This window comes from Spinacia oleracea, chromosome 3 (assembly GCF_020520425.1).
Source record: "Spinacia oleracea cultivar Varoflay chromosome 3, BTI_SOV_V1, whole genome shotgun sequence".
Taxonomy (NCBI): Eukaryota; Viridiplantae; Streptophyta; class Magnoliopsida; order Caryophyllales; family Amaranthaceae; genus Spinacia; species Spinacia oleracea.
In genome coordinates, this window is record NC_079489.1 from 18,728,754 (window position 1) to 18,751,676 (window position 22,923).

At 36.8% G+C, this 22,923-nt stretch overlaps 1 protein-coding gene across 2 annotated transcripts; it reads left to right on the forward strand.

Moving 5' to 3' along the window:
• Positions 1-565: 565 nt before the first annotated feature.
• On the forward strand, positions 566-22,493 carry LOC110785392 (probable phosphoinositide phosphatase SAC9). 2 transcript variants are annotated; one of them, XM_021989820.2, is made up of 14 exons: positions 566-862; positions 1,190-1,249; positions 2,963-3,561; positions 5,731-5,863; positions 9,819-11,032; positions 11,924-12,031; positions 12,169-12,339; positions 13,308-13,550; positions 15,690-16,067; positions 16,748-17,584; positions 18,795-18,992; positions 20,482-20,940; positions 21,049-21,282; positions 21,975-22,493. In XM_021989820.2, exons 2-14 carry the CDS (start codon positions 1,237-1,239, stop codon positions 22,251-22,253), a joined length of 4,866 nt encoding a protein of 1,621 aa, XP_021845512.1. In that variant the 5' UTR covers positions 566-862; positions 1,190-1,236; the 3' UTR covers positions 22,254-22,493. The 2 variants fall into 2 exon arrangements, with proteins under 2 accessions (XP_021845512.1, XP_056695429.1); XM_056839451.1 differs by lacking the exons at positions 566-862; positions 1,190-1,249 and having other exon boundaries at positions 3,352-3,561; positions 5,741-5,863.
• Positions 22,494-22,923: the final 430 nt, after the last annotated feature.

Sequence of the window (22,923 nt, forward strand, 5' to 3'; positions counted from 1 at the left end):
TATATATATAAGTAAACGTTAATGTTATTAATGTAGTAACCCGGGGCATCGCCCGAGCCTAAAAACTAGTTGTACGATTAAAATAAGTTTGTTTAATTTCTTTAGAGAAAAAACTTAGAACAAGTAACCAATTTTCATGATTTGAACAAGTAATTCTACAAAATCCGAACCTGGGTGATCTATCCATGACCAAGATGAAGCTTGGGTGAAACTAAGTGGAGGTCCGACTGATGTGGAAAAATCACCGGATGAGTAGTGTTTAGGGGTGAAATGTCACTCGAATCCAGAGCTAGTTGGTTCTCCCTGAAATACATTGAGGCACAACAGTTGACTAAGTCGGCGACTCATAGCAGTGGCTTGGATAAGGGTACCCACGAAAACCTTAGAAAGCTTGTCATGACTGATCTCCGCATACGGAAAATCTAGATTCAGGAACCAGTCCGGATCGGACCGGTTTTAAACCGATACACCGTCATAATTGTCACTGCTTGTGGACCCGAACCCACAAACTAAAACCGAAAAGAAATTATTTGACCAAAACAAGTAATTTTCGTGATCTTCATTCGTATGAAGTCCCTCTTGTAATTTCTTTTTTTTAAAAACACAAATAATTCTACAGTTTACCCAACAATCACGAGAAATCACCAAAATATCAAATTTGCATCCTTTGCTTTGACGCCATAGCTTCAATCACAATCCCCAATTAAAGAGCTACAATTTTCTCTATTAATCAATCAAATCGTACAGATTTATTGATTTTCCTAATAGATTCCTCAGAATTTCATGTGAAATCAATCCGCTAATGGTAGATTAACTATTCTCCCCACCCATTGCAATTCGAATGGAAGTTTAGCATTCTCAGGTACAATTCAGGTTTTTTTGGTTGATTTTTCCGGTCGACCTAAGATTTGTATGATCAAGTTTGTGGGTTCATTCAATTTGGGTTTTCTTCTTCTTCAAATTTATCTTCGTTACCCAGAAATGCAATAAGATTGTTATGAACAAAGTTTAGACCAAGTAGCTTTGGAATCTGGTGCTGAAGGTTAGCTTGGAGCTCGTTGATGTTTCCCTTAGATTAGGCATTTTGGGAGTGATTGGATTTCAATTTTTGTATTTGTCCTTTCTTAGCAGTTATAGGTTTGGTCATTTTGATTTGTTGGGTTTGCTTATGTGCTTTATGTGTTTGTAGATTTTAAGTGGTATACTTTGATTCCGGGGAATCGGACGAAGTGAGCCATGTCATCATCAGGTGAGCATTTGCGTAATCTCTCTCCTTTTCCTTTTTTGGTTGATTATGGATTTGTGAGTTTTGAACTTTCAATTTAGAACTTGTGATTTGTGCACTACTGTTCGTGTTGTTGAGTTCTTCTTCTTGTGTCGAAGGACGGCAAAATGTAGTTTCTGATTTGTTGTTTTTATGAATATGTGTATATATAATGCCAATTCCAATTGTTTCCTTGCTTGGACAATGATAATATCCTAATTTCTGCATTCCTTGAATCCAATTTTGTTTATGCAACAATCGTTTCTTGCTAATGAACCACCCCTTGACAAGAAAAAAGGAAAAATAACAAACAATGCTTAAGTAGTTAGTTTGGAGTTTTACAAGCTGAAGTTGAATGTATTGTAGATATAAGTTAAAGACTAGATTAGTTCCATCAAAAAAACCTTTTGCCTAATGCTATCTTCACCGTAAAAACACATTTTTATTTTAGAAAGTAAACTTTGGGGTGTGTTCCATGTTCATCATAAGTTTGATTTATTTATGATAACCTAGTCTAGGGGTACCCTTTCCAAATTGGTCACTGTTACAGACTGCATTCTTGTTCATTGCCTCAACTTGCGAGTTGCGACAATATCCAGTGTTTCATTAATTCACCAAGGTTGACGTATTTAATGGGGAATGGTATGGTGGTTTCTTCAGCAAATTATCCAATTTCGTATCATTGGATGGGGGCTATGGGGCTACCGGCTACGTTGGTGGTGGTACTGGTGGAAAGTGATGGTGGTGAAGAGGAAAGACGGGGATGGGATTAGTGGGAGGAAATTAACATGGGCACGCAGGAGGACTTGGCTGGGTTAGGAAAACATCTAGAAGGTTTTTCTCTGCTGATGCCTGGTGGTGCTTTGGCGAAGGGGATGGGTGCAGGAGTATATAAATGTCAGTTCATATTTGACATTGGAAAAATTTCCCCCAAAGATTAGAAACCTTTTGCATACATCAGCCAAGATGGTTGATCCCTAAAAATACTTGATTCCGTGGAAGGAAGAGATCTTGACACCAAGGGTCTTGGAGAGGGGAAGGGGTTTTTCCAGAATGAATCTGGGAAGAGGGAGGGGAAGGAGGGTTGCCGGAAAAAGTTAGGGAGGGGACACAAGTCAGAGAGAAAATAAAGGTGAAGGGGAGGGAAAGGAGTTTTATAGTTAAAATTATTTAATGGCTAATAAGAACAGGACATGTGGGTCTTTTAACTGCTTAGCTAGACAACTTGGAGTTCGAAACAATTTGGGAACTTGGGAAGGATAACCCCAAAGACTGCCCTCTATATTTTTCCAATAAGTACAATGGCCCGGAAAACTCGGATGGTCGTTGTTTATATCGTGGGTAACAATAAGGGGTTGTGGTGTTGGGATGTTTATGCAGGTCACGTGGGAGCTTATCAGTGGTTTTCTCATTTTCTCTTCTATTTTTGGAGTTTTGCAATCATATATCTTTTCTCTGACCTGCTTGATTGGCGTTGGTTAAGCTGCCATTGCTACTGCACAATAGTTTCTTGCTGGCTTTATTTGTTTTGTTCCTGCATGAACCTTATTATGTTTTGCTTTGCTTTTAGATGCATTGAGATACATTTTTAGTAATATATAAGTGCCTCAACAAGAAGGTAGAGTTTCGTTTTCATTCACGAGTCTATTAGTGAAACTATGTTTGACATGTGGCATTTTCCACCTTTTGTGTTGGTAGGCGGCGGTTTGAGGAATACATCTGTTATTGTCCTTACTTTGGAATCTGGGGAAATATACATTGTTGTGAGCTTATCCTCAAGGAGTGACACCCAAGTAATTTATGTCGATCCAACAACTGGAGGACTGTGTTATTTTGGAAAGATTGGGGTTGACATCTTTAAGTCAGAGCGCGAAGCTGTAGATTTCGTCACAAATGGTTCAAAGTGGCTCTGCAAAAGTACCACATATGCCAGAGCAATTTTAGGTTATGCAGCCCTTGGAAATTTTGGCATGCTTCTTGTTGCTACAAAGTTGGCTCCCAGCATTTCCGATTTACCTGGGGGAGGTTGCGTTTATACAGTGATGGAGACTCAGTGGATCAAAATTTCGTTGCAAAATCCTCAAGCTCTTGGGAAAGGAGAAGCGAAAAACATATTGGAACTGATGGAGCTCGATATTGACGGGAAGCATTACTTTTGTGAGACAAGGGACATGAGCCGCCCTTTCCCTAGTCAGAAGCCCTTGGACCAGCCTGATGATGAATTTGTTTGGAATGGATGGCTGTCCTCCCCTTTCAAGATCATAGGGCTTCCTCAACATTGTGTCATTCTTTTGCAGGTTTGGAACAATTATTGTGTTGTTACGCTATTTTATCCTTGTCGTGAATTGCTCAATGGCTTTAATATAATGTGGCTAATGACCAAACACATGATGATCTATCAAAGTTTCTGGGTTCTTGCTTGTGTGTTGGTGGTCTGTGATGATTGATTGGGAATACAACATCTCTTCCTAGAAATCTGGAATAGGTGTGTATAGTCTAAGGCTTTGTTCTCTTCACTTGGAATAAGGTGTTCTGGTCATCCATGATATGACTAAATTTTGATTGTGTTTTTATGCTAATTTTTGGAAAAAAGTTACCGAACAAGATTAAGGAATATGTTCCTAAAATAAGACGAAGACTCAGCCAAAGAGAACATAGCCTAAATCATAATTAGTTTCTCTCAAGCAAAAAAAGTAGCTTCTCAACCTAATATGTGTAATCCCTCCTTTCCAATAAGAAGTTCCGAATTATTCCTTTATTCGCAACTTTTCTTTGTGAAATGTCTCAATGTTGTTTAGATTGACTACCTTCTTTTAATTCTACTTTCATATTAACCTTACTCTTTCCTCAAAAAATTAATAAATTTTGACTCACGATTTGATCAAAAGAAATTATAATTGAAGTGGGGGTACTTTTGGCATAACTTGTTAAAAGAGACAAGTCAAAGTGAACTTTAAAAAGTTTTTGAACAGTTCAAGTGGACATTGTTATTGAAAAGAAGTGAGTGCTATTGGGCTTGTTTGGTAAACAGCGGTTTGAAGAGCTTTTAGCGGATTTGGCACTGTTAGAGGTTTGACCATGTTAAACCGCTAATTCATGTGTTTGGTTGTAAGCGGTTTCAGTTAGCGGATTGAACCTAAAACGCTAATTTTGAAAAGTACAATATATCAGCGTTTTCAATTAGCTGTTGGGATTTGAGAGAAGGAAAGACAACCTTGCGCCCTAGGATTTGGGAATTCCAGGTTATAATCTAACCTCCATTTAATTTCTCAATTCTTTTCGGCATGAGCAACTGATCAGGTACTTCTCTTTACTCGCCCAAAAAAGAGGGAATTTCTCTATCCTCTTCCATAATTTCACATCACAAATATACATGCATGTCTCCATTTGAGAAATTCAACCTTCATTGAAATAATTTCAGATCAAAATATGCTTATGAATTGAAGAGTAATTTTGATTTGTGAAAGTTCTAATCGGGCTTCACCGCTTTTTAATCTCCGTAAGAGTATATTATTTGATTTGAATTGTGAAATTCGATTGATTTTTTTGGGTTCATGGAGATGGTGATGGCGGTGGGTTGGCGTGAGGGGGTTTGGGGTTTTGTGGTTCAGGAAGATGAAGAAAGGTGGGTAGAAAATTAGGGGTAAGTAGTTCTTCTTTTTTGGTATATAATTTTAAATCATTAAAACATAAGTCTTTAAAATAATCTTTTTAAACCGTACTTTACTACTCTGTATATTCTTGGAGTTGGAGTATTATCTCCCATGTTAAGTTTGATTTAAGTAGTTTTTTTTTTTGTTTTTTTGAGGGAATGTTTAAATGGTTTAATGACTTTAAACATTAATTTTACAAAAAAAATCAATGTTCATCCAAATGATAATTACAAAGTAGATCTAAATAAAAAAATTCCTTATTAATGAAAGTACCCAATAATAAATTAATCCAATGTCCCTTCAAAAAAATAAAAATAAATTAATCCAATGTCCTTATTGGTCATTTTATACATCAAACAGCTATTATAAATAAGCTATTTACCAAACACTTTATTACAATCCGCTAATACAATCATCTAGTCAAACCAGCTTATAAAAACAGCTAGTCAAATCAGTTAAGACAATCCGCTACCGCTAACCGCTGATTACCAAACAGGGCCATTATATTAGGCTGTCCCAAAAAATGTTCTTCCTTCTGTTTCAGGGTAAAAAAAGTTGTGTGAGAAGGTATTGGAGTTGAGGAAGAAAAATATATCGATGTGATTGAGGGAGAAAGTATTTTAACTTAAAAAGTAAATGAGAATTGAGAAGTCTTTTGAGACATCACAATAAGGGAAGTGGGAAAATACATATGGGATGGGGGGAGTAGTTTGTGTACTTACCCATCTTCTACTCTCCAATATCCTAAATCATTTTTCAAGCTTTGTAGGTGTTTTTTTTCATTTTATTCATTTGCTTCATGTGAACTCATAGGGATTTGCAGAATGTCGAAGCTTTGGGAGCTTAGGTCAGCAAGAAGGTATCATTGCTCTCATTGCTCGCCGTAGCAGACTGCATCCTGGTACTCGATACTTGGCAAGGGGAATAAATTCTTGTTCGGGCACTGGTAAGATAATGGTGACACTTTTTAGTACCTTACTAGTGTAGAACCCGTGTATCGCACGGATGCTACTAAATTCATTTATTATTACTTCAATAATTAAAAAAAAATGTGTAATGAAATGAAATAAACTTGAATCTTGATAGATGATTTTGTAAGACATGAAATCAATGACATGGAGTAGTATAAATGCAAATTTGTGCTAAAGAATCCCTTAATTTGACTTAATACATATTTTTGTAGAGAAAAACAAACTTGTTAGAAGCTACAAATATAGTCAAAAGCTAATGATCTAATATGATACTCGGTTAGGAAGGATGACTTGTAACCCGGATAGACCAGATTTGAAGCTGAACTTTTCACCAAATTATCTGGTCGAAATCAAATATAGTTGAAATTGATTATTTCCCGCAAAAACATACTCTGTAATTTTCAACACATTTGAAATTGACTTGATTTTTTATACCCACCAATTCAAGTGTTTGCACTTGGATGGACTGTTTCGATATGTACCTAACCTAAAATTTACACGCAAAACTATGACCTAATATAAATGGACCGACCCATACCCGAACCGACGACTTGATTGCCACCTCGTCTACTTGTATATTTGGATTGAAATAAATTATCTGATTATAGACTTAAATTCTGAATTTATTACAAAATCAATCCGAATTATTAGAGTAAAGGACGCAAAAGACATTCCAAAAGGTATATATTATTCAAAAACCAATTTCTTATCAAGTCATTCACAGAAAAAAGATTAAAATAAATCGACAAAGAAAAAATTTACTCTGTATCTACTTATAAAAGTGTAAATTCCCACCAACCTCATCATTAGGCCTTAACTATATATACATATATATATATATATATATGTTTTTTTTTTGATAGTAGGCCTGATAGCTACTTAATTAGTCATTTGTATTAAGGTTCCTTAAGTTCAAATTAATTATCAAAATTCAAGAGAATTATAAATTGAGGACAAATTTTACTTCTTTTGAAAAAAAAGAAGATGAAAACAATTTGTTAGATTTTAAAAATAAAAATACATAAGGAAATATTCAAATACACCGTGTTTTTTTATAAGTTGATGGATTGTACTACAAAAAGTTGCAAAGAGATCAATTAAAAATGATGGTATTACACTCAAGTTGTTAGAAAATATATGGAAAAGAAAATTGATCAAAAACAATAGTACCCTATTTTGACAGATTTTACAAATAATAATAAATCTGATACCTACAAATATTCTTTTATTATATCTATAAATATTACTCCATTATTTTGAAACATGATATAGTAATTGAAAAATATTACAAACAAAGATCAAGTATACTTGGAAATATTAGATTCTTGTCAAATACATTGTTTTTCCAAAAAAGAAAGAAAATGGAGAATTTTTTCCGCCGGGGATATTTTTAATCAGAAATTTACACGTGTCATTCCTGGTGTTTGTTTTAGTATATAGTTATAGATATCTACGATGACGGACTCAGCAAAATCCCCTTCCGTATTGTGTCGACCGTGTTGTGTGGACACTACATGACTGGGATACATATGAGGAATGGACATGGCCATGAATCAACAAGATAAATCAATGTCAATATCTAACTTTTGACTTTTGAGATTTAGGATTAACATCTAATAACTCTAGATCCAAAATTGGAGCCATTAATTGACGAGAAGGTTAGAGCATCTTTAATGGTTATCTAATATCATTTTTAGCTTATTACGCCACATAAGTTTTCAAGCTACATCACTTTCCAGCTACAAGATGCTCAAATGGTTAGCAAGTTGCTTGAAATTTTCTTAACACTTTATTTTTTTATTCAATCCATACATTTACGTACCAGATAAAAAATAATTATTTTATTCTCTTTCTCCAAGATAATTAGCTTGGTAAAGCTAATATTTTTTGGCTAGCTAATACTGGCCAAGCAAGTTATCTTGCCCAAGCTAATTTCCTTGACAAGAAGTAATTAATGGTTGATTGACAAGTGGAACACAATTAAATAACAAGGATTGGGGTGCAAACTAGCTAGCAATAAGAATAACTTGTAATCTTATGTGGCATAACAAACTAAATTGGAAATTAGGAGATGCTCTTAGGTGGAACTGTGGAAGTTGTATTATTCTTGTAGCGAGGTGGTGCCAAGGGCGGACCTATGTAGACTCGATGGGTCCAAAGGGACCCCCATTATTTTTGAAAAAAAAAATGTAAAATTGATATTGGGGTAATTAATTGCACTTGAAATAGTTAACTTATGTATAACTAACTTTCATTAATTACAATGAAATCTTGTTGCATAATGGTTGCTTGAATACTATGTTACTCAATTTATCTCGGTTCGAATCCTCCTAAAAGGATTTTAAATATGATTTTTTCCCCTTCTTTTTGTCTTTTACTTGTCCTTCGTTGATCATCTAAATTCTTCATGTTTATTTTCTTTCCTTTTCCCTTTGCAAGTCTTTTTTCCTTCATCTCTTTTATTTTTATTATTTATTTTTTTTTCCTATCGTTCATGATTTTTCTTTTACAAAAACACAAAAAATAGTAATGTTATTTTTTCTTCAAAAAGATTTTGTACTTTTCATAAGATATATACTTCTAAAATGTGTTTTCATACTCCACTGTTATAGACTTATAGTTGCATGTTTCTTGAACTTAGAGGCTTAATTAATTCCTTCGTACGTATATAATAGCATAATGCCCCATAAACCGTTAAGAATGATGTTCCTTTTTTTTATTAGTGTCTTTGCGTGCTATTTGTTCAGTGGCAGTTATTGTAATGAAGTAAATCTCCTTCAAAGACGATAAACTCATTTTTTCCATTTTAAATTGATATCGCCCTAATATGTTGTTGAAATTTGGACTAGGTGTTGAGTTTTATTGTTATGAAAACCCAAAAAAATGTTCCAAAATCCTACATATATTTTATTATGGTGTTTTTAATATTCCGACTACTTTCCTCTCAACTTTAACCCCTAAAAGGAGCAAATATGAGAAATTAGAAAGAAAATCAAAAAAAAATTTGGACCCCCATTTATAAATTCCTGGATCCGCCCCGGTGGTGCTGATGGTGGAATAAATTTCATGCATGGATTTGCGAGAGAGAGAGAACCAAATAAGGGGGAACAAATATATATTGTTCCCTTTGTTCCTTTATTTTTTTGGTTCAAGTTCATAAGAACAAAATGTAAATTCAGTACAGAAATAATTATCATGTGCTATCTTTTACGATTCATTTCAATGAATTTTTAAAATATCTGAAAATTTCATTTTTTTAGAAACTTATGCGTGATTCATTGTCAAAGTTATACATTGGTGAACATGAAGAAAAATAAGGATGTTGAGGGAATACTATGTAATGGTCTGGCCCCACCGAAGTCAGGTTGCTTATTTGTGACTACAAGGGAAAGAATGGTCAGATAATGCAGGGTTATTATCACCAACAGTTGATCTTCCATTCTCCAATGTCCAAACATTCCACTCCTGCTGCCATTGTTAATTGTGTTGTTTGATCCGAAATACTCAATGAAACGCTGCAATTATTGCTTGAACCTCCGGAGACATCAGACCAGCACTGGTGTGAGGGATGCTGCTACAACTTCTCATTCCGAAAATACTATTCCCATCGGTGCTCAGACCAGATCTTCCATTATAGGACCCCCCCCCCCCCCAGGGAGCAGTTTTGAAAGGGGTGCTTATTGAGCATGTTTAATCTGAAACGCCTTATGATAAGATAATAAGTGCCTGATTCTTTGTGTCGTGTTTTAGAGTGTCTGAATGATGGGGTATCTGGTTTTCACTTTTCAGTGATTCATACACAGAAATTATTTGGGACATCACTTTCTCGTTTTGCCTAATTTAGTGTTTTTACTTACTTTTCTTCTTGTACGTGTACATTTTATAAGCTTCCGTTCTTTCTTCTGCATACTGAGTCATAAAGTTGTGTAGGAAATGAAGTGGAATGTGAACAGCTTGTTTGGGTACCCAAAAGGGCTGGTCAGAGTGTTCCTTTCAATACATACATTTGGCGGAGAGGCTCTATTCCCATGTGGTGGGGTGCTGAATTAAAGATCAGTTCTGCAGAGGCAGAAATAAAAGTTGCTGAACATGATCCTTACAAGGGAAGTGCTGAATACTACCAGAGATTGAGCAAACGATATGACACTCGAAACTTCAATCTCTCTGGTGGTAGCCAGAAGAAAAATTCTTTGGTCCCAATAGGATGCATTAATTTGCTTAGGAATGCAGAGGGGAAATCGGAATGTATACTGGTTCATCATTTTGAGGAATCTCTAAATTTTATCAGATCATCAGGGAAGCTCCCTTCCACTAAAATTGTTTTAATGAATTATGACTGGCATGCAAGGGTTAAGTTATATGGTGAGCAGCAAACAATTGAAGGGCTATGGAGACTCCTTAAAGGGCCTACGATAACCATTGGCATCACTGAAGGGGATTACCTACCTACACGTCAGCGCATAGCCAGTTGTAGAGGTGAAGTGATCTGCACTGATGAGATTGAGGGTGCATTTTGCTTAAGATCTCGCCAAAATGGAGTGTTACGTTTTAATTGTGCCGATTCTTTGGATAGGACAAATGCTGCTAGTTATTTTGGAGCTTTGCAAGTGTTTGTAGAGCAATGCAGAAGACTGGGCATATCTCTTGATAGTGATATGGCGTTTGGTCATCAGTCAGTGGATAACTATAGTGGATATACGGCCCCACTTCCGCCAGGCTGGGAAAAACGCTCGGATGCAGTTACAGGGAAGTCGTATTTTATTGATCATAACACAAGGACGACTACATGGAGCCATCCATGCCCGGATAAACCTTGGAAAAGATTTGATATGACATTTGAGGAGTTTAAGAGGTCAACTATTTTGTCACCTGTATCTCAACTAGCTGATTTGTTTTTGATTGCTGGGGATATACACGCTACACTTTACACTGGCTCTAAAGCCATGCACAGCCAGATACTCAACATATTTAACGAGGAAGGTGGCAAGTTCAAACAATTAGCTGCAGCACAAAACTTGAAAATCACTTTACAAAGAAGATACAAAAATGCCATTGTAGATAGTTCTCGCCAGAAGCAGCTGGAGATGTTTCTTGGAATGAGGCTTTTTAAGCATCTTCCATCAATCTCACTTTATCCTCTGCAAGTATGTCGTTTTTGTTAGCTGCACTTATTATTTTGTCTCAAAAAAAAAGCTGCTGTTATATAGGTCTAGTCCTAATTTTATTGCACTTGTGAAAAGAAAAGTGTGAGTCAGACCTTAAGATCTTGTAAAAAGGCTAAAATAACTTGTATTGTGTCCTGGAAATATCAAAAGACTTGTTGATGAGAAGCTTATAAGGCTCTGTTATCCGAACTCTTCATTTCGCCGCATGTGTTGGATAATTATTGTTCAACATGGACATAGACACTCGACATTTCATTTGAAGCCCTTAGTGTTCCATAAAATGGCTGAGTCTGACACCTGACACATACTTGCGACCACTAACAGCCAAGTAACGTATTGAGCAGGTTAAGAGTTATCTAGGCATGTGACGTTATGACCTTTGTTTGTGGGCATGGTTATTTGCTATATCTTTGGATAAAGGTTAAGTTCCTGTGCTCAAAAGTATACTCAATTTAATGTAGTTTATGGTTGTTTTCTGATCAGGGTCTTAATCCGTGTCTTGTGTCTTCCATCCTGGAGATCTGGGGTCTCTATCTTGTCAATGGCCATTAAGCAGGACCTGGTTATCGTTCTACCAGTGTCAGAGGAAGGCCTTGTGTGTGTATGTGTGTGTGTATGTGTGTGTGTGTGTGTGTGTGTGTGTGTATGTGTTATCCAACCGATTGCATCTATTTTAGGTTTGGCATACCAAGTAAATAGTCTGGCCAATGTAGGTATTGGTGGACAGACCGAAAGTCCATATTTTACCGTGGTATAACTTTTGGTCCCGTATGAATTACTTTTCTGCTGTTAGCAGGGGGCTTCATTTTGAATTGTGGGTATTTTCTTCTTTTAAATGTGGTTTTTGATGTGCCAAGTGGACGTTGTCAGGTATTATCTCGACCACCCGCTTGCTTTCTTAAGCCTGTTCCAAGCATTTTCCCAAATTCTGGTGATGGTGCTGGTCTTCTGAGCTTCAAGAGAAAAGATCTGGTCTGGGTATGTTGAGCCTCCTGCAAATAAGGACATCTTTTTCTGGTTATGAGTTTCATTTAGTAGCTATTACTTGAATTATATTTTTATATTTGAGCTGAATAATCTGTAGCTTTTACTTTATTTCAACTTTGATGTTACAGGTTTGCCCCCAGGCAGCAGATGTAGTTGAACTTTTCATTTACCTTAGTGAGCCATGCCATGTTTGTCAGCTTCTTCTCACTGTCTCACATGGTGCAGATGATATGACTTTTCCTTCAACAGTTGATGTGAGAACAGGCCGAGATCTGGATGGACTTAAACTGGTCTTGGAGGTTAGCATTATACTATTGTCTCATATTTTCAATTTTCTTACAATAAGTATGCTAAACTTTTCATGAATTGTAAGTAGTCTGTCTTGCATGAGAATACATAATGTGATAGTGATCTCCTGCAATCATATTTTATTACCCTTTCAGTGACTTATATATCGGTTATTTACTTTAAGTGGTAATTTTTTAGGGGGTGGGGGGCGTTGTTTGAGGCATTGCTCATTCGCAGTAGAAGTAGATGTTAATATTCAATGGGTGATGAAAATTGAGTAGAAATGTGTAAACCAGCAAAATTGGGAAATACAGCAAAGTGTCACTATTCTTGTCAAGGTCAAGTTTGTTTTGAAAGAAAAGGATTGGAAGGGGTTTTTTTTTGCTGGATATAGGAAGGGGTGCTGTGTACTAAAGGCCAAAGCTTGCCTGAGACAAAATCAGGTAACTGGTGGGTTATTTCAACTTATTTGCCAGGAATAAGCTGCATATTTCAGACATCTACTCTTCTCCGTCGCTGCTGTTGGCTTATGCAAGATTGTCATTGACTTCTTGTTTTGTTGTTGTACCTGATGGGTTATTCATCAATGTCTTGACATTTGGCCTTTCCAAAATGGAATAGAACACATAGAAGACCAGCTGCTTGAATTGTTCATTTGACATAAATGTCCCTTCTGAGTTCTGATGTCTTCTAGTGATGTTACAGTTACGAATCAGCCTTGGAATTTGGCCTGCTGTTTTGTTACCGGGAATAGTGTTGGTGTTGTTTATAGTTATGAGATATAGTAGTGCAAAATTGCAGCTCTATCTTATATTTTCCTAGGTGAATAATCAAGTTTCTAATGCCTCAAATTTTCAAATGAGAGTACTCTTTTATTGTACAATTGCACATTATTTTCCTGTAGGCAACTATACTTTCTGCTGTAGATATGTTTAAGATTTTTTTTTCTTCTTCTCATAATGTTTTGAATTCTTCTCAGGGTGCTTCAATACCTCAATGTGAAAATGGGACAAATATTTTAATACCTTTACCTGGATCTGTTAGTTCAGAAGATATGGCTGTAACTGGAGCTGGTGCCCGTCTTAATGGTGCAGATGCATCAATCTTGTCATTGTTGTATGATTTTGAGGAACTGGAGGGAGAGTTGGACTTTCTTACTCGTGTCGTCGCTCTTACTTTCTATCCTGCTGCTTCTGGGAGAACTCCATTAACTCTTGGTGAGGTACAGAGCAGTTCTGCTGGGAATTATGTCTTAGTTTTTGCTTCCATTAAGTAATTGTGAACCTGTGAACCGTGTAGACTACAGTTAATTGAATCAAACGTAGACCTAAAGCCAAAAAGAAAGACCTATTTTTTTTTCTTCTTTTTCTTCTTTTTAAAAAAGAACTCTTTGTCATGCACAGATGCTCGCTTGTCTGACTTGCATCTCTCATTGATATTATATGCGTTAGATGCGAGAGACCTCATTGTAGAAGGGTGGGCTTCCTTAAAATTTGACTACTAATGATTTTTGAATTATTATTTAGCTATCTACTACTTGACTGCAGTTGGCCAATGATCTTATGTACCACATATATCTTGTAGGGGATAAAATGGCAATATGCAGCATTCCCTTTCCCGAACTTAGAAGACATTTCTCATGTGAAAGTTCTGGCACCTTCACCAAACTATACATTTTAAGCTTCGATATGCTTTTAAGTTATGGAAGAAAACTTTTAGAAGGTTTCTCTTAGAAATTGTCATCTTTTTGTTTGTAAATGTCAAGAAAATCTCCCTCATTCTCTTATTCATATGACTACTAAGTTTATCCGGTCTTCATATAACCTATGATTCTATCCAATTTCATTTTAGCATTGGGGTGATTGGGTGAAAGGGTCAATATTGGCTGTTATTTGGCTCTGGACTACAGTTAATTAATCAAATGTCTCTGGTTTCTTTGCTTTTTGCTGTGAAGTTTTGGACGGTGGGTTAATCTGTTCAGGCTTTTGATGAATTATCTTAAGCAAAATATGCATAAAACTTTAAGAACTTCCTAGCTTATGAGTTAATTTTATTGAGAGACTTATAGAGATAGAAAATCTCTAACCAGGAGGATGTTGTAATAAATGAATTAGTTACATATGAATTTAGGTTAAGCTGTTTATACTACCTAAGCTGGTTAAGCCTTACAACAGAAAATATTTAGAAAGAAGAAAATATCTTCTTATACTAAGGAAATATCTTCTGATACTAAGAAAATATCTTCTTATACTATTACAATGCTGACAGATGTCAGCTTCTCTAACTAACTTCCTAGAATTTAGGAGCTTGAAAGGAAAGCTTTATAAGAGCTTTGACTTCTCTGCATTAGCTCGGACGTCCTTGAAATGAGCTGGCTTCTCCGATCTATCTGTTTATGCTTACTGTGCAATGCTGACTTCTGCGGATGATGCTTTTGCTGTTGCTTCTTTGCTTGCTGGTGCTGCTGCAACAGTCATATCCTGAATTATGGTCTAACCAAAACAGCCTTTCTGCAATTGCTAAGTAAGAGTGCATGGTGGACCTATTACCCAGCCATTAGCGCAAGTTGTTCAAGGCTTTGTGTTAAATTGCAAAGTTAACCATTGTGTGTTATCAATAACTTTTAGCATTTTGGCACTTAGATTGCTACTTTAAGAGATGATATAGTGAGGAACTTTAATGTGGACCGCCATCTGTTGAGGGAGGAAACTATCATCTCTTGTTTTTTCACCCTATAGTTTGAGGAGTGTAGAATTTGAAACTTAACCTTCTTCTTCCCCAACTTGAGGAGAATCTCATCTTGAAAGGCCTGTTTACTGCTGGTAGTCGATTTAGCTAGGTTTGGGCCATTTGGCTTTGGGTTGTGACTTGTGAGATTTACTGTTGTCTTCTTGTGGTATGAAAGAAATGCGGGGATTTGTTTTTTCATATTGTGTTCTGTCTTGATACCAGGCTTTTAATCTCACTTGCATTTTCATCACTGAGCTTTGAAGAGATTTGCTTCTCTTCCTTTTCTGAACTCTCAGTATTGTCGAGTTGATTTACTTCCCTTGACCCATTATTGTATCCGGTTTCACTATTCAACGTTTTTAAATTTGCCAAATTTCTGCATCTTGCTTTATGTGCTGAAATACAAACTTTTGAGATGAGATACAATTCGAATTATGTAGTATAAAATTACTTGCTCCCTTATTTTGATTTGTAACTTGATCACTTAGTTTCTGTACTGCAGGTTATTGTGTTCTGATTTTATTCTTCTTTGTATCATCGATGTTTCTTTCTCTAATGTTGGCCACCCTTTATTATAGTTTGAGAAACACTCACTACATTGCTTGTCTGTGGCATGATAATTATTTTGTAGGTCGAGGTTCTTGGTGTGTCACTTCCTTGGAAAGCCGTTTTTACAAATGAAAGCCGTGGAGCAAGATTGCTTGAGCATGCAAAAAATTGTCAGAAACAGAATACCTTCTTGTCTGGTCCTCATTCCAGTGCTGTTGGTGGTGCCTCGTTATCCAGTGAAACTGTGCAACCAAAGACTCTACCGAACTCTTCATCCAACGATTGGTTAGATCTTTTGACTGGAGATGGAATGCATTTGAATCCGTTCTCTAACCCTTTAAATGAGCATAATGATGATCAGGCTGGTTCTCAAACCTCCCCATCTTTGGATGTGAAACCATCTGATAAAGGCGGTGAACAGTATATAGAGTGCTTAAAGTCCCTTACTGGTCCGCAAATGGTATGTATCTGTTATTCCATTAGTATATATATTAGTTCTTGCAGACAGGTGTCAATATTCAGAATCTATTTAGTAATACTTTGTACTTTACATATAATAGTTCTATGAAAATGAGATGTGATTTATGCGTGTACTCTGACTTTGCTTTCTGCATTCTGCCTTTTATGGGTTCTGATTTAGATTTGACCAATTGCTGGAGATAGCTAGTGCATCCGTGTAGGTGTCAGACTAATCCGTTATAACTATTATTAGGATAGGAAGGTTATATGTGATTTTTTTCCCATAGTAGGGTAGTAGGGCTAAGGCTTGGTTAACCGACCCCAAATCATGTTGGGACTAAGGCTTTGTTGTTGTTGTAGGGTAGTAGGGCCTGAAGCTTGGTTAACAGTTCGGAATTGATTTATTGACTACTTCTATTCTGTAGATCATATTGTGACTTATACCCTTTTCGACAGAAGGTGTAAATTAGTAAACCACTACATTTTCAATCTATTTACATATTAACTATTCACCAGTAGCTACTCACGTGTATTTATTTAGAGTGATAAACAATTTTCATGTTGATTTATATCCAGTGAAGAAAATAGAGATGCATAAGTCTCTCTTCTGATTGTAAAATCCTAAAAGTTATCTAATTGTCTGTTGGGCTGAAATCTGAAGCATTTATTTACTTAATGCAGAGACAGAAGCTAAATTACATGGAAGCCATGAAACTGGAAATTGAACGCCTCCGCTTAAATCTTTCTGCTGCTGAGAGAGATAGGGCTCTATTGGCAGTTGGCACAGATCCTGCTTCTATAAATCCGAATCTGTTGCTGGATGATCCGCAGATGATAAGATTGTGCAGGATCACAACTAGTCTTGCAATGGCGGGACAAGCAGCTCTTGAAGACAAAATTACTAAATCAATTGGTCTTGAGAAAAATGACGATGATGTCATTGATTTCTGGAATGTTTCTGGTTTTGGAGAGAGCTGTGTTGGCGGTGTGTGTGAGGTACATGCTGAAAATGGGGAAACGGTGCAAATATCTACCGTGAAATCATCAGCAGATTCCTCAAGGTCTTTGTTGTGTTCTCATTGCGGGAGAAACGTTTGTCAAATATGTTGTGCTGGAAGGGGAGCATCTCTGCTTGCAAGTTCTAGTACAAGGGGTTCTTTGAACTCTAATGGTGGACAAGGCCGCAGTGGCTCAAGCCATGGAAGTCAAGCTGACATCTATACTAATAACAACTATGTCACATCAAATGGGGTCATCTGTAAACAGTGCTGCAGTGATGTTGTGCTGAATGCATTAGTACTGGACTATGTCAGGGCCTTGTTAAGCTCCAGGAGAACCACTCGTGTTGGTACTGCTGCTTTTACAGCTTTGGATAAAGTCCTTGAATTTTCCTTGAATGCTGAAACTAGTAAAAGGTGTATACCTTCTGGCGCCCCAGACTCTAGTAAAGTTTTGAGAAAGATACTTAATGGGGAAGAATCTTTAGCTGAATTCCCATTTGCCAGCCTTTTGTACTCGGTAAATTCTTTTTTCTATTCTGATCACTCCCAAATGCTGTTTTATTTAAGAGTCTTTAACTACACTGCATTAAATGATATGCTTTACGAGGTAGAACTGAGTTTCCCCCCTTCAAAGTCCGTTATCTGTTTCAACTCTGACAGCTATTTGCATGCTATATTGGCCATGCATTCTGCAGAGTATCTGAAGAATACGGCCAATTGATTCTCAGTTGGGCAAGCATGTAACACTGGTTATCTTTTGATGCTTATAGAATGTGATGATGACAATGATATTAGAGCATTAGTATATATTCTGTGCTTTTCCTAATCCCTATACCATCAGAAAAATCTTTTGTTCTGTTGTTTGCATGGAAACAGCTGTAATCCTTTTATTCCACTGAAAGGATAAACTACTCTACTATTCTTACGTAGCATTTTTTTATAATGGAAAAGGTCATATGTCGCTGTAATCAGTTCCATTTTGACGACCCCCCCCCCCCCCCCCCCAACACACACACACAGCTTAGATATTTACCATATTGACCATTGTGATTCAGTGTTTGAGAACTTTTTGTTTTTTGAAATCTTTTGACTGTTTAGTGCTGTAAGTTGGTGATGTTCTTGCTCTAATATTAAATTTTTTATGTAATTTTGTTCTTATGCTGCAGTATTCTATTGTATTTAAGTCCTAACTTAGTCGAACTGGGCCACCAAAATGATCATCCACTTTTTTTTTTTTTGCCAACCCACCCCTCCTCTGGGGCACCTTCCACAAGAATAAAACAAAAAAGAAAACAACAAATTTAATTGAAGCTTGGGGCGTAATTAATGTCAATATCAGATTGAGAATCTGAAAACAGCATGAATAAATTAGTGTTTTTTCCCCTAGGTTAAAGTTCATAATCTTAGATTCTTTTTAATGGAATAGTTTCTCTTCCGGTGATGTTCTCTATCAATGTGCCATAACTGATGAATCTTGGCTTATTCTTTTTTAAGCAGCTTCATAATGGTAAATAGATATACTGTTGACATGTAAAACGATATGGAAAGAAACAAACCACTAGGCTTTCGGCCTTATTGATACCGAAAAAGTAGAGCTGCTGTACTGCTAGAAATTGCAACAAATTTTGTTCTTACACATCATTTGGTGCTTTCCATTTTGAGTGGACATGAACTACTACTAGAAGGATATCTTACTTTTCCCCGCCTTTGTTTTCATGTACTTGAAGGTTGAAACAGCTGTCGGAGCAGCTCCCCCCTTGTCATTGTTTGCACCTCTGGACTCAGGGCCACAGCATTCCTATTGGAGAGCTCCTTCTAGCTGCAATTGTATTGAATTTTCCATTGTTCTTGGTACTCTTTCAGATGTCAGTGGAGTAACTCTAGTGATTAGTCCATGTGGCTACTCAGAAGCCGATGCTCCTATTGTAAGTGTTTCTTCTGTACACGCCCTAATCTTTAGCCGGTGGTTTACACTGATTAAGTTATACATGATTTATGCTTGAAAGTTTTTGTCATCTGAAATCACTCAGAGATATTATAAACTAAAAAGCAGTCAGATAGTCAGTATAACCACTATAAGGTGGAAACTAAATTAAGCTCTTATCTATATATATGTATATTTTTTTTTGAGGGAGCTCTTATGTGTATTTATTTAGACTCTCGAATGAATCAAACTTGAAAGCATCAGCTATAAGAAAAAGAAAACGTTAGGGGAGAATGGGAGATAGAATATAGTGCTTAGAGATGTATTATCTTAGGCCGCCTGTAAGAAGTTGTCATTTTTATAACATTTAATCATTTATGATTTGATTCCAAAGTGCCCCTACTTGAAATAATTGAAGGAGATAGAAATGGCACAAATATTATAAAGTCTCTTCTTGGAAAACAACATCATATTCTTAATTATGAGTTGTTTGAACAATATAACAAATCTTTGGACTGATGGAGTAATTGTTAATGACTAACCTTTTTTTTTTATCCCCTAGAATCCTAGATCCTTAACATTTTAACTGAGAATCTTCATCTTAGCTATGCCTTTCCCTGGATCTCTACCCTTGTTTTATTTCAGTTCACACCTGATACAAGATTCCGTAACTACCTCCGTCCTTTTGCTTAAATCTTCAAAATCTCACATATCATGTAAGAGGCTAAGAGCATCACAAAGTGTAACACTAACTAGAACATATTAGGTGCACCTGGGTGCACCGTAAACCCTCTCACATTTTCCCTTTACATGTGAGGAGAAAATGTGAGAGGGACCACCAATAGGTATTAAAATACCCTTGGGTGCACGGTGCACCCTGGTGCACCTAATACTTTTCAAGAGTTAGGGTTCAGCACTGCCTATGCTGCAGACATTTAGAAGCTGCCACATGTAGCGGCACGCTGGCACATGTGTTTTTGCTGGTTGCAAAATGGTGTTTTCCAGCCATGGAGTATGAAGAGGAAACAGATTTCGAATATATCTCAAGTCTGTTATGGGTGTGGGCATCCCTCTAATAATTTCTGTCCCTCCTGGTTTTATGTATTTTGTATATCAAGATGTGGTTCAAAAGACTATTTGTCCAACCAATTGATGTGTTAGGTACCAATTGTATACCCAGAGTGTTGAGTGTCTGACATGGGCACTTAAGATATACTTCGTAATAAAGAGCCAAAGAAACTTAAGTCCCAAACAAGGTGGGCAAAATTCACTGATGGGCAAGTGAACTCCAAATTGGATTACAGTGATCCACGGTGTGCATTGCCACCTAGTTTGGTAAAGTCAGTGGATGTTTATGAACCATGCTTTTAATTTCATACACAGAAGATAATTTTAATACTTGAAAACTCTGCCTATTATTTACTCCTCTTTCTTTTGGCTGAGTATTATTGGGGTATACGTAACTAGTTTTCATTTGTATTCTACTGTAGGTGCAAATATGGGCCAGCAATAAAATAAGCAAGGAAGAAAGGTCATGCGTGGGAAAGTGGGAAGTGCAATCTTTCTTGCAATCTTCGCCAGAGTATTATGGACCAGAAAAGTTTGACGCTGTTGGAACTGCTCCCCGGTACATCAATTTTTCCTTCAGGAATCCTGTTCGGTGTCGCGTCATTTGGATCATGCTACGCCTTCAACGAGCTGGTTCAGCTTCTGTGAATTTTGGGAGTGATTTCAATCTTTTGTCATTGGATGAAAATCCTTTTGTTCAACCAACTAGACGTGCGTCTTTTGGGAGCCTAGATGAAAAAGACCCATGTCTTCATGCCAAAAGAATTCTTGTACTTGGAACTCAATTAAAGAAAGATACGGAGCTCACAGCACCAGAAGGTTCAGAACAGTTAAAATTGCAAAATTGGCTGCAGAAGGCACCTCAGCTTAATAGATTTAAGGTGATTTGAAACTTCATCTTTGCCTGGTCTTGATATTACTATTACTATTATTCTCCACATGTCAATCTTCATATGAACTGAAACAGTAAGTTTGGCTTCGCATTTCAGGTTCCAATAGAGACTGAAAGATTAATTGAGAATGATCTTGTCTTAGAGCAGTATCTATCACCTGCTTCGCCGTTGTTAGCTGGTTTTCGTCTTGATGCTTTTAGTGCTATTAGACCTCGTGTTACTCATTCACCTACTTCTGATGTGATTGCTTGGGATCCCTCTGCTGTACTACTCTTAGAAGAAAGGCATATCACACCTGCCGTGTTATTTGTTCAAGTATCAGTACTCCAGGTAATCATGGTCACCAACTGTCGTTTCTTGCTTCATTTATCTATATAAAATCTTGTGATGGAAGTGTATTGTTTGTTTCAATTGCAAACTTTTACCCGGATACAATAATACTCCATCCAATCTTACAGTACTGTACTCATCTGGTGGACAATTTAAAGCATTGTATTGATAAAGGAAATTATATACTCCGTAAAAGAAACCCGGACCAAATTATCAAACCAAGTTAACTAACAGTTAAAGAACAGTATCAAATCTACGTAAACAAGAAATAGATTCTGGAATAAGAGAAAGCTCAAAGAACTAGATCATTTCCAGTTTCCAGGGTAAAGCTTTCCATGATAAAATCAGATCATATATATGTCTACTGGACAAAGGCACTATTAAAGATGCTATTTTTCTTTTGTTGCCAAATGTGCCTGCTAGCTGCAGGCTGGGGGGGTGTTGCTACTGGCTTTATAACTAGGTCTATATCATCAATGTAATCATTTACAACTTCACTGGCTATCTCATGGATGTGGGACGACCTTCCCAATATCCCAATCGTTGATGTCCTATTCATATGGTTGCAGAAGTCTGTTTGAAGTTGGTTTGACAGTCTTTTTTGGGGAATTGACATTTTGTATACATGAATTACGCAATTTCATCAAATCCATAACTCGGAGTTGAAAGTAATTATCTTTGTTACTTTACAGGAATCCAGCATGGTAACGGTTGCAGAATATCGATTGCCAGAGACCAAGCCTGGAACTCCAATGTATTTTGATTTGCCAAGACAATTGCAGACTCGTAGAATCACGTTTAGACTCCTCGGGGATGTGGCTGCATTTATTGATGACCCAACTGAGCAAGATGATACCGAGTACCGAAGTTCACCCTTGGCTGCAGGGCTTTCCCTGGCCAATAGAGTTAAGCTATATTATTATGCTGATCCTTATGAGCTTGGTAAATGGGCTAGCCTTTCTGCTGTCTGAATACGAGTCATCCATTCGTGGCTTTGCAGAAAAACCACTTGTTTTTTCTTCTTCTTTGAGCAATGGTGTGTATAGAACTGTGATAATATTTGTGGCTTTGCAGCTATTTTCCCCCCCTGGCTGCTATTCTTGTTGTATTACTGTAATGTTCTGTATCATTTTTTATTCATTGATTAAATATATTAGGTTTTGGGGTAATAAAATTCCAGAGTTATGAAGAAGTGTGTATGCTTTTGTTTTCTTGCTGGTGATTAGGTTCAGCTCATAGCATTTAACAGTTGTTAGCAAGTGTCAGAATTCGCTCCATTTCTTTTCATCCATTTCTATCTGAAAACTTGTGTAAAGTTTTACCTTGAAGTTGCTTTAAAAACAATAAGGAAAGGAAACGTTACTTGTTGTGGATGATAAAGTAAGGATAAGATTGTTGTGTATCATAAATTCATGAATCATAGTAGGATAATTACTCACAACAACAAAAAAATGCAGTATTCCCTTTTTTTCGCTCTGCCTCGCCTAGCGGCTCGCTGGTGGCCTGAGCGCCCCTTGTTCTCTAATGGCAATCGGCGAGCCAGAAAACACCCCTTTGCCAAAGAAGTTGACGAAGGAGCGGCTCAGGGTTGCCATCCATCTCCTTATTTGTGGTTTTCTTCCTTTCGCCGGATCTTCCTTT